The sequence below is a fragment of the Oncorhynchus masou genome, chromosome 22 (genome assembly GCF_036934945.1).
Source record: "Oncorhynchus masou masou isolate Uvic2021 chromosome 22, UVic_Omas_1.1, whole genome shotgun sequence".
Lineage (NCBI taxonomy): Eukaryota > Metazoa > Chordata > Actinopteri > Salmoniformes > Salmonidae > Oncorhynchus > Oncorhynchus masou.
Genome location: NC_088233.1, coordinates 23687655 through 23700681, shown reverse-complemented (window position 1 = coordinate 23700681; position 13027 = coordinate 23687655). Strand labels below are relative to the sequence as shown.

Genomic DNA, 13027 nt, shown 5'->3' with positions numbered 1-13027 from the left:
GCTTATTTATTAAACACTCTTTGGCCTCACTCACCACTATCTGAGATTATTACTGCAGCCCTCTTTTCCAACATACAACACCCATTCTGCCAGTCACATTCTGTTAAAGGTCCCCAAAGCACACACATCCCTGGGTCGCTCCTCTTTTCAGTTCGCTGCAGCTAGCGACTATAACGGGCTGCAACAAACACTCAAACTGGATAGTTTTTATCTCAATCTCTTTATTCAAAGACTCAATCATGGACACTCTTACTGACAGTTGTGGCTGTTTTGCGTGATGTACTGTTGTCTCTACCTTCTTGCCCTTTGCACTGTTGTCTGTGCCCAATAATGTTTGTAACATGTTTTGTGCTGCCACCATGTTGTTCTGCTACCATGTTGTTATCATGTTGTGTTGCTGTCATGCTGTTTTGTCATGTGTTGCTGCCTTGCTATGTTTTGTCTTAGGTCTCTCTTATGTAGTGTTGTCTCTCTTGTTGTGATGTGTTTTGTCCTATATTCATATTTTGTTATTTTTTTAAATCCCCGCCCCCGTCCCTGCAGGAGGCCTTTTGCCTTTTGGTAGGCCATCATTGTAAATAGTATTTTTTTCTTAACTGACTTGTTAAGTTAAATAAAGGTTAAATTAAATAAATAAAATAAAAATGTCTCTAAAACAGGCTATAGGCTACATGTGCACCACCAAGTCAGAACAGTAGGCGAAATTAAGAGGGGAAAGGGGACATGGGCTACTAACAGCTTACTACACAACATACACTTAGTATTACTTTCTTAGCTACAATATACATATCTCCCTGGTGTATTACCTAATTTATGCAGCAACATACAATACATTTTTGGACTCACCTTTATTGGGTTCTAAGAATATGAAATATACTTATTCATGTCAATGCGGGAGAGAGGGTAATGTATAACGTTTCCATTATATCATGAACCTAAAACCTTGTTGTGGCATGGCGGCAAATTTCCTTTGTGAGCAAAGTTTGTCATCAAAGTTTGTCATTCTCTGCATTTATGGTCCTTTCAAGACAATTGGGAACTCAGAAAAAAACAGGGTTGAATCATGATGACGTCAATGATCTTCAGCTCGTAGCTTTAGAAAGACTTGCAATTCCGAGTTGGATGACCGTTCAAAATGTTTTTTCCAAGTTTTTTTTTCTGAGTTTCCAGTTGTCTAGAACTCACTCGTGTCAGATTTCCCAGTACTGATTTTCCAGTTGTTCTGAGTGACTCAGAAGTCAAGCTGGATTGACAGCATGGCCAATGTTGAATGTTTATCATTTTAAGCTTGGAAAAGAGACCCTTGAACCCAGACTTGGGACCACACACCCACTCCACTGAATAGCAGGCTAGTGATTGCCTTGCAATGCTTGCAGTTAGCCACTGATACCTTCCAAACCACTCATTGTTGAATTTGCGATTTACAACTTGTTTTGTAATGTTTATGTCCAATGGCTGAAGAGCACCAATATGTTTTATCTATAATTTCTCTTCATTATTTCTCTTCATATGACAAGGATTAAAAAGGATTTGACAGTGGACTGTCAACTTGATTCATGATGATGATGGCTAGGTTGCTAGCTAAGATTTTTAAAGTATGATGTTGACATGATCAGTCGAATCAAAGTTACTGTAGATATAATGTGATTTGACGCCATTTTATAGGTGGCCATGACCTTGAGCCTTTTTGGTTGGGCACTTCTAATGTAACTCTATGGCAGCACTCAAAGGACTTGAATTTTCAAACTCTACCCTTAGATTTGGCGGTGACGTAGTGTCCCCATGAGTGACAGAACACTGATCCAATCGAGTATGGGTGGAGCAACATGGAGGACGTGGTCATTAAGGCTCTGATTGCTGCCCACCTGACCCTGAAGCAGAACTGCCTCACAGGCTTCCCCAGCCAGCTGGGGCCCAGATCCTGCTTTGAGATCCTGGGTTTTGACGTCCTGCTGGATGCCAAGTTCAAGCCCTGGCTCTTGGAGGTGGGTGGTGTTATGCATGGATTCCACTTCTGACACCAATTGTGGGTTTGTTAGGGAAGACACAAGAGTCATGAGTATGGTTAAGCCATGCCGTACGATCATCTGCCGGTCCTCATGAGGATAAATTGTGCTGGTGCTAAGGAGAATTACTGTGCACTATTTTCAAGATCAATCTCTATTTCTAATCAATTAATTGTCTCAGCTAAGAATTGAGCCAACCCTGCTTCTTCTAAACTTGTTCAAATCACTACTCTATGCTGCCCCAACACACTCCACCCCCTGCAGGTTAACCATTCCCCCAGCTTCGCCACAGACTCTCAGCTGGACTGGGAGGTGAAAGATGCCCTGCTGACCGACGCTCTGACCTTGCTAAACCTGGTGGCCATCGATCACAGGAGGATTCTGGAGGAGGACAAACGCGTGACCAAGGAACGTCTCCTGCAGAAGCACCAGCCCTGCCCCAAGGCACGGTTAGTTCACCGCCTCATTCAACCAGTATGTATGACTGAAGTGATGTTTTTGATTAACATTCTGAATCCTGATGTGTAAGTGTGACTCAGACTTGTGTGTAAATTATTGAAAATGCAAGATTTGTGGAACAAGTTGAAGTTTTGGATCTCAGATTAGAATTCTGCATAATATAATTGATTTGATCTTTGGTATGTGTTTACACCAAAAGGGGGCAGCCTTGTATCACGTATTCAACTGGGACCAAACCATTATACTGTCCTAACCAAAGACTGGTTGAACTGTATCATTAATCTCACAGGAGGAAGCAGTTGCTCAACAGCCAGGAATCATGGATGGCTGAGCTGGAGAGGCATGAGCAGGAGCACTGTGGTGGCTTCCTTAGAATCTACCACAGAGATGACTCCAACAAGTATGACAAGTTCCTCCAGCAGTCTGGGCCACTCTGCCAGGAGACCTTGGGCTCCAAAGCCAGGGAGGAGTGTGCCAGGTAGGCCTCTGAGTAAAGGGACACACCAATGTAGAGAGAGAAATGAGACAATGTAGGCATTGTACTGGTATCCTTGTAGTGGACGAAGAAAATAAAGACATCTATTAGCATAGTGACTCTCTCCCGATTTTTTAAATATTTTTTAATTTCACCATTATTTAACCAGGTAGGCTAGTTGAGAACATGTTCTCATTTACAACTGCGACCTGGCCAAGATAAAGCAAAGCAGTTCAACACATACAACAACAGAGTTACACATGAAATAAACAAACATACAGTAGAAAAATAAGTCTACATACAGGGTGTACAAATGAGGTAAGACCAGAGGAAAGAGTGCTTCTTACTGGCCCTCCAACACCACTTCCAGCAGCATCTGGTCTCCCATCCAGGAACTGACCAGGACCAACCCTGCTTAGCTTCAGAATCAAGCCAGCAGTGGTATGCAGGGTGGTATGCTGCTGGTGTAACAGATGTGAAACGGCTAGCTTAGTTAGCGGTGCGCGCTAAATAGCGTTTCAATCGGTGACGTCACTTGCTCTGGGACCTTGAAGTAGTAGTTCCCCTTGCTCTGCAAGGGCCGTGGCTTTTGTGGAGCAATGGGTAACGATGGTTCGTGGGTGACTGTTGTTGATGTGTGCAGAGGGTCCCTGGTTCGCGCCCGGGGATGGTCTAAAGTTATACTGTTACACTGGCTGGTATGCAGGGGCCTGGTTCGGCTGTATATTAGTCATGGAAGGACCTTATGGGGCTTTGTTAAGCAAGAACAACAGACTCACCCTACATACACACCCCTTAGTGATAGTAGTATAACTACTTAGTTATGGTTCAATATGTATCAAACACAGGAGATTAAAAACATGTTGAATCATTTTTGTATTTTTCTTGTCTTGTCCTACCGGTTTGACTGACAGAGAGGTTCTTACAGGATGTAACCTGCCTCCAGAACGGTTAACTACTGTAAGTAAATCCTATCTTGCATCTTTCTAATACCTCAGGGGGACCGAAAGCACATTATCTACACTTAATGCATTACAGAACCAAGTCCTGGGAGAGAGATGCCTCATCTCCTATCACAAATAGAAGAGTATATCTTTCTATGCTTATGGTACATATGCTGAAATATACAGGTAACTTAAAAAATAAAGGAACCACCAACACAAAGTGTCTTAGATTCTACCAGTGTCTGGAACAATATTGCAGGGGTGCGACACCATTTTCTACAAGAAATTCCATCATATGGTGTTTTGTTGATGATGGTGGAAAACACTGTCTCAGGCACCGCTCCAGAATCTCCCATAACTGTTCAACTGTGTTGAGATCTGGTGACTGAGACGGCCATGGCATATGGTTTACATAATTTTCATGCTCATCAAACCATTCAAGTACCAGGACATTTTAGCCCAAAACCTGGTTGCCTCTGCCAGGAGACTGACACTTGGCCGCAAGAGGCTCTTCCAGCAAGACAATAACCCCAAGCACAAATCAAAATCCACAACAACAACAAAAAATTGGATCACAAAATCAGCATTTTGCAATGGACATCTCAGTCTCCGGATATCAACCCCATTGAAAACGTGGCTTGAATTGAAGAGAGCAATCCATAAGCGCAGATGAAAGATAACAAGGATCTGGAAAGATTCTTTATGGAAGAATGGTTTTAAGATTCCTCCCAATGTGTTCTTCAATCTCATAAAAGATTTTAGAAAAGGCTCAGTGTCATTATCCTCTCAAGGGGAGGGTGCTGGAGTATTTAAAACAGGTGTACCAATAATTTTGACCACAATTTATTTGTATTACTTGTTAAACAAAATCTCTTTCTCTGAGCAAATGTATTAGTACAGTAGCAATCCTCGCTATATGAGCCACATTACAATTCCCAACAAGCTGGTTAACCCTATTTGAAGTGGGATGGCGGGTGTAAGGCCACTAGACTGAGTAGTCGAGTCATGGGGACGTGCCTTCCCATTCGGAGGAGGCAGTGTAGATATCCTCGCTATATGAGCCACATTACTATTCCCACTAAGCTGGTTAACCCTATTTGAAGTGGGATGGCGGGTGTAAGGCCACTAGACTGAGTAGTCGAGTCATGGGGACGTGCCTTCCCATTCGGAGGAGGCAGTGTAGATATCCTCTCTGTATGAGCCACATTACATTTCCCACCATGTGGCTTATCTCTATTGACGCGATGCGTAGGGTATATGCTACAGCATATTTTGCATACTATATAGCTCAGCATTTGTATTATATATTTTATACAGTCTTTTTTGCTCATCTTTATCAAGGTTGCCAGTCATTTTGCACCTGACTGTATATAATGTCAGACTCAAGTATTTGACAGGCTTTTATGTGTAGTGGAATCTTACAGCTTGCTCAAGTTTCTCCCCTTTCAGTTTCTTCCAACACTTCCTCAGTTTGTAAGGCACAGGAGGTTAGTGACCCCTTAATTGGGAAGGACACGCTTGTGGTAATGGCTGGAGCGGAATAATTGGAATGGTATCAAATACATAAACACATTTTTTCTGCTATTGTAAACACTTAAAATAAAAAGATTATGGTCAGGGAGTTCAGGATTATTTTATGTGTATGTAGGACATATGTGTATGGTGTGCAGACCTTCAGAAGTGCAGGCTAGGCTCCTGCCTGACTGCCCCGCTGTCATTGCCCCCACTTTGTTCTAATGACAGCAAACAAATTCTAATGACAGCAACAAATATTACCTGGTCACCCAGGGGCAAGGGGGAATTGTGATGTGTGCAGTGGGCCCTATGTTATTTAATGTAATTCTATTTTATTCTATTCTACATAATATTCAATTGCTTTTCCTTATACTGTATGACAAACTGACAAAACTGTGTAGAATTACTGATGCGAAAGAACTGTGTAGTTGAGAGTCATGGATATATTATCGTCTATGGTGAGAGTATTGTCATAGCAACATGATTACTGATTATGTAGGAGAGGAGACTAGGACAGGACTCGTAGTATATATACATTTTATGCAGTCTATTGTGATGACTTGAAAATAATCTACAAGATCGTGTGAGAAAAAGTTAATTCAATGCTATTTCGGGAGGGCAGGAGGTGACTCAGAAGATTCCAAGCGAAGCAGACACACCCCGCCAACACCCTACGGGGCCACCTAGAACTTCTGTCATCGCTTACACTCTACTCTATATAATATTTGCCGTCTTTCTCCATAAGGCACCAAAGGCAACTGAACCATTGTAACGAGAACACAATGGGTTGTATACAAAGCTTCAGGCAATGCTGTGACCGGCCGAAAAATACCAATGTCCGAATTAGTCTTCCAGCAGTGTGTTTTGTATGGCAAATTGCCATGATCATCTTATTCGGCATTTTTATCCGTTATAACGAGGAATCCGACGCACATTGGATAGAGCATAAAACATATAATAACATTTCCAGTAACATTGAGAACGACTTCTATTTCAGATATCCAAGTAAGTGACCCAAAATGACCTGCTCTTTTGCATTTCAATTTTGATTGATGTTTTCTTTTTATATTGGTTTATTATTTTGATTTTATTTCACCAACCAAACATTTATGAAATAAAATAATTATATATATTCTAAACAAATCTTTGCCAATTTGGTTGTTTTATTTAGAAACGTAGGCTATTAGGGTAGTCCTTTTCCACAAATGATCACTTTTTATTGTCATATTAAGAAAATTATTGAACACATAAGCTTATGAGTGCTGATGCTTCGCAATTCCATATGCTTATTTGTACTTGCATGGCAATGACCAGAACGTGAACATTATAGTTGAACATTGGATAAAATTATTAAATTAAACTTCTGTTCAGCAATAACATGTCATGTAATAGTTGTGAAAAATATAGATTATAATAGGTCTATTACCCAAGAGGTAGGATTTTTGTATTTTCCAGGAATGTCATACTAACTTTCAATGATATGTCACATATACACACAGGTGTCCAATATATTTCCAGTGGGCTTTGTCCCTCTTCCTAAAGTTCGTTATCCCCCACACCCTCTCACAACAGGTGCATCTGCAGACTCCCTGATGCTTATGTCATATGAAATTGCTAGAATTACAAGATTAATAATGAACATCAAGGCGGTGCGTGTGTGTTACATGTGTGTGTTGTCTGTGCATGGTTGTGTGTGTGTTGTTGAGCTTCAGTTCAATTCGTTGTATAGAATCTTATTTCACCTGTTATAGAATTATGAGGGTGTGGTTGAATTTAGCTCAGTACAGGTGTGGGTGTCAGTCCTACCGCAGGACCATCTCTTATAGGGTGTTGGATGTCAGGTGATAAATGACTTTGCTGTCACAGTCTGTTGTATAGAGACCAATCAAGCATGAGATCGAGGAGTAGGTCATTTGATCTCTGAAGTCAGTATGGGGACAATCTGAACTAGGCAGGGAGTTTTCTTCAAGGGCCATATTGTTTGTCTGGTACAAATACAGTGCCTTGCGAAAGTATTCGGCCCCCTTGAACTTTGCGACCTTTTGCCACATTTCAGGCTTCAAACATAAAGATATAAAACTGTATTTTTTTTGTGAAGAATCAACAACAAGTGGGACACAATCATGAAGTGGAACGACATTTATTGGATATTTCAAACCTTTTTAACAAATCAAAAACTGAAAAATTGGACGTGAAAAAATTATTCAGCCCCTTTACTTTCAGTGCAGCAAACTCTCTCCAGAAGTTTAGTGAGGATCTCTGAATGATCCAATGTTGACCTAAATGACTAATGATGATAAATCCACCTGTGTGTAATCAAGTCTCCATATAAATGCACCTGCACTGTGATAGTCTCAGAGGTCCGTTAAAAGCGTAGAGAGCATCATGAAGAAAAAGGAACACACCAGGCAGGTCCGAGATACTGTTGTGAAGACGTTTAAAGCCGGATTTGGATACAAAAAGATTTCCCAAGCTTTAAACATCCCAAGGAGCACTGTGCAAGCGATAATATTGAAATGGAAGGAGTATCAGACCACTGCAAATCTACCAAGACCTGGCCGTCCCTCTAAACTTTCAGCTCATACAAGGAGAAGACTGATCAGAGATGCAGCCAAGAGGCCCATGATCACTCTGGATGAACTGCAGAGATCTACAGCTGAGGTGGGAGACTCTGTCCATAGGACAACAATCAGTCGTATATTGCACAAATCTGGCCTTTATGGAAGAGTGGCAAGAAGAAAGCCATTTCTTAAAGATATCCATAAAAAGTGTCGTTTAAAGTTTGCCACAAGCCACCTGGGAGACACACCAAACATGTGGAAGAAGGTGCTCTGGTCAGATGAAACCAAAATTGAACTTTTTGGCAACAATGCAAAACGTTATGTTTGGCGTAAAAGCAACACAGCTCATCACCCTGAACACACCATACCCACTGTCAAACATGGTGGTGGCAGCATCATGGTTTGGGCCTGCTTTTCTTCAGCAGGGACAGGGAAGATGGTTAAAATTGATGGGAAGATGGATGGAGCCAAATACAGGACCATTCTGGAAGAAAACCTGATGGAGTCTGCAAAAGACCTGAGACTGGGACGGAGATTTGTCTTCCAACAAGACAATGATCCAAAGCATAAAGCAAAATCTACAATGGAATGGTTCAAAAATAAACATATCCAGGTGTTAGAATGGCCAAGTCAAAGTCCAGACCTGAATCCAATCGAGAATCTGTGGAAAGAACTGAAAACTGCTGTTCACAAATGCTCTCCATCCAACCTCACTGAGCTTGAGCTGTTTTGCAAGGAGGAATGGGAAAACATTTCAGTCTCTCGATGTGCAAAACTGATAGAGACATACCCCAACATATCCAGGTGTTAGAATGGCCAAGTCAAAGTCCAGACCTGAATCCAATCGAGAATCTGTGGAAAGAACTGAAAACTGCTGTTCACAAATGCTCTCCATCCAACCTCACTGAGCTCGAGCTGTTTTGCAAGGAGGAATGGGAAAACATTTCAGTCTCTCGATGTGCAAAACTGATAGAGACATACCCCAACATATCCAGGTGTTAGAATGGCCAAGTCAAAGTCCCTAAGCGACATACCCTAAGCGACTTACAGCTGTAATCGCAGCAAAAGGTGGCGCTACAAAGTATTAACTTAAGGTGGCTGAATAATTTTGCACGCCCAATTTTTCAGTTTTTGATTTGTTAAAAAAGTTTGAAATATCCAATAAATGTCGTTCCACTTCATGATTGTGTCCCACTTGTTGTTGATTCTTCACAAAAAAATACAGTTTTATATCTTTATGTTTGAAGCCTGAAATGTGGCAAAAGGTCGCAAAGTTCAAGGGGGCCGAATACTTTCGCAAGGCACTGTAGATGCTGTATTTGTTAACCTGATATTATATAAGAGTGGGTAACATGTAGGATCTTAATTTGATCACCCTGTTGCAAGGGAACTTTCCTGCGATGCAGGACATTTAAAACTGTATTTAAGAAAAATATGTTTTATTGTCACATACACCAGATAGGTGCAGTGAAATGGTTAGCCTGGAGCAAATTAGGGTTAAATGCCTTGCTCAAGTACACATCAATTTTTCAACTTGTCATCTCGTGTATTTGAGCCAGCAACCATTTGGTTACTGCGCTAACTGCTAGGCTACATTTCCACTTGTAATTTTGACATGATTTTCCCTTACAAAAAATGTATCAAACCCTACAAAAAGGTCAATTTAATTATAATCCACATAATTCACATTCTGTTGCTGCAGGATACCTAAAATTAAGATCTTAAATCTGTGGTAGTATATTAGACTGTTGTGTACACTTTTTATTTGAGTAACTAATGTTTCACAGTGCGAATGCAACCTGTTGTCCTCTTGAATGCACCAGACAGTTATGCTGCAAATCTTGAAAATGATACTGGCTTGTTAATGCTAGTATTTATTCATACTGGTGTGTCCTGTGGATGTAGCCAAGAGTAATTTCTGTTGGCCATATGATTATTTTGGGGCGGCATGTATCCTAGTGGTTAGAGAGTTGGGCCAGTAACCGAAATGTTGCCAGATCGAATCCCTGAGCTGACAAGGTACAAATCTGTCGTTCTGCCCCTGAACAAGTCAATTAACCCACTGTTCCTAGGCCATCATTGTAAATAAGAATGTGTTCTTAACTGACTTGCCTAGTGAAATAAAGGTTAAATAAAAATAAATACATTTACTTGGATGATGACTTTCAAAGGATGATGAATTTGGAAGTCAGTGACAGGGGGTGCGTTCTCAGTTCCCTCCTGTACTCTCTGTTTACTCATGACTGCATGGCCAGGCACAACACCAACACAATCATTAAATTTGCTGATGACACAACAGTGGTAGTCCTGATCACCGACAACGATGAGACAGCCTATAGGGAGGAGGTCAAAGACCTGGCAGTGTGGTGCCAGGACAACAACTTCTCCCTCAACGTGATCAAGACAAAGGAGATGATTGTGGACTACAGGAAAAAGAGGACAGAGCACGTTCCCATTCTCATCGACGGGGCTGCAGTGGAGCAGCTTGAGAGCTTCAAGTTCTTTGGTGTCCACATAACCAACAAACTATCATGGTCCAAACACCAAGACAGTCGTGAAGAGGGCACGACAAAACCTATTCCCCCTCAGGAGACTGAAAAGATTTGGCATGGGTCCTCAGAACCTCAAAAGATTCTACAGCTGCACCATCGAGAGCATGGTTGCATCACTGCCTGGTATGGCAACTGCTCGGCCTCCGACACTACAGAGGGTAGTGTGAACGGCCCAGTACATTACTGGGGCCAAGCTTTCTGCTATCCAGGACCTAAATACCAGGTGCTGTCAGAGGAAAGCCCTAAAAAATGTCAAAGACTCCAGTCACCCTAGTCATAGACTGTTCTCTCTGCTCTATTTGCACTGCCCCCCACCCCCTCTTTATACCACTGCTACTCTCTGTTGTCATCTATGCATCGTCACTTCAATAACTCTACCTACATGTACATACTTCCTCAAATAACCTGTGACCCGCGCATTGTACCCCCTGTATAGTCTTGCTATTGTTATTTCACTGCTGCTCTTAGTTGCTTGTTACTTTTATCTGGGGCGGCAGGGTAGCCTAGTGTTTAGAGCGTTGGACTAGTAACTGAAAGGTTGCAAGTTCGAATCCCCGAGCTGACAAGGTACAAATCTGTCGTTCTGCCCCTGAACAGGCAGTTAACCCAGTATTCCTAGGCCGTCATTGAAAATAAGAATTTGTTCTTAACTGACTCGCCTAGTAAAATAAAAAAATAAAAAATCTCTTGTTCCTATATGTCCTTTTTGAAACTGCATTGTTGGTTAGGGGCTCGTAAGTAAGCATTTCACTGTAAGGTGAAAACACCTACACCTGTTGTATTCGGAGCATGTGACTAATATAATTTGATTTGATTTGAATTTGTTTTCTTGTAAAAAATGTCAAATTAAGTATTTGCGTCTTCCAAGTTCACAATAATGTTTTGCATCCCTTTTTACCTGTACATTATTTATACAAACTGTATATGTTTATGTATGGCCTCCATACATCACCTTCTATGTTTTAGTCTGTATATTGTGTCTATGCCCTTGAGAATGCTCATGTTTTCCTTTTGAACGTTGTGGAACTGCAATGTGAGTATCCCAAGAAGCTTAATCTTGAGTTTCGGTATGGTACGTTCTAGATGAGCCCTCAATGATTTTGCATGGGGGATGTACACATTGTAAATATGGGGCTTCCAGCATGGACAGAAACCAAAACTTCCATGTAAACAGCTTTCTACTCATACTATGGGTATCTATGAGGTTATTTGTGTATACTGTATCTACACAGTTAGTAACACAGAGACGTCCTTGAACCATGTTTGCATCATTTTCACTCTTGACATTTCCATTATCCCCCATGTCACCCTCACTCGCACACACGCCATGTTGTGAAACAGGGTTTTTTGAAAGACGGGACAATCACAATTATTTTTCTTAATAATAACAGCATTAAAGATATATAGAGTACCAGTCAAAGGTTTGGACACATCAACTCATTCAAGGGTTTTTCTCCATTTTACTATTTTCTACATTGTAGAAAAGTAGTTTAAACATCAAAACTATGAATTAACACATGTAGTAACTAAAAAAAGTGTTAAACAAAGCTAAATATATTTTATATTTGAGTAGCCACCCTTTGCCTTGATGACAGCTTTGCACACTCTTGGTATTCTCTCAACCAGCGTCACCTGGAATGCCTTTCAATTAACAGGAGTGCTTTGTTAAAAGATAATTTGTGGAATTTCTTTCCTCTCTTAATGCGTTTGAGCCAATCAGTTGTGTTGTGACAAGGTAGGGGTGTTATACAAGAACTTCAAGTGCAGTCGCAAAAAAACATCAAGCACTATGATGAAACTGACTCTCATGAGGACCGACAGGAAAGGAAGACCCAGAGTTACCTCTGATGTAGAGAATGAGTACATTAGAGTTAACTCCACTTCAGATTGCAGCCCAAATAAATGCTTCACAGATTTCAAGTCACAGACACATGTCAACATCAACTATTCAGATGAGACTGCGTGAATCAGGCCTTCATGGTTGCAATGCTGCAAAGAAACCACTACTAAAGGAACCCAATAAGACGAAACATGCTTGGGCCAAGAAACACGAGCAATGGACATTAGACAGGTGGAAATCTGTCCTTTCGTTTAATGAGTCCAAACCGCTGTATCTTTGTGAGATGCAGAGTAGGTAAATGGATTATCTCCGCATGTGTGGTTCACACCGTGAAGCATGGAGGAGGAGGTTTGATGGCGTGGGGGTGCTTTGCTGGTGACACTGTCTGTGATTTATTTAGAATTCAAGGCACACTTAACCAGCATGGCTAACACAGCATTCTGCAGCAAATCACCCTCCCATCCGGTGTGCGCTTATTGGTACTACCATTTGTTTTCAACAGGACAATGACCCAACTCCAGCCTGTGTAAGGGCTATTTTACCAAGAAGGAGAGTGATGGAGTGCTGCATCAGATGGCCTGGCCTCCACAATCACCCAAACTCAACCCAATTGAGATGGTTTAGGATGAGTTGGACCGCAGAGTTAATGAAAAACAGCCAACAAGTAGTCAGCAT

The 13027-nt window shown here is 41.4% G+C and overlaps 1 protein-coding gene across 4 annotated transcripts in view; it reads left to right on the top strand.

Annotated features, from left to right (window-relative positions):
* The first annotated feature begins 6114 nt into the window (after positions 1–6114).
* Positions 6115–13027, top strand: part of LOC135509207 (ammonium transporter Rh type C 1-like) — a 32750-nt gene continuing 25837 nt past the window's right edge. For 2 of the 4 annotated variants that reach the window (XM_064929671.1, XM_064929673.1), the window contains exon 1: positions 6116–6404. In XM_064929671.1, coding sequence (XP_064785743.1) covers positions 6182–6404 — 223 coding nt within the window. In that variant the 5' untranslated portion in view covers positions 6116–6181. Of the gene's footprint in view, positions 6405–13027 lie in introns of all 4 variants that reach the window. The other 2 variants (XM_064929670.1, XM_064929672.1) reach the window with 2 other exon arrangements.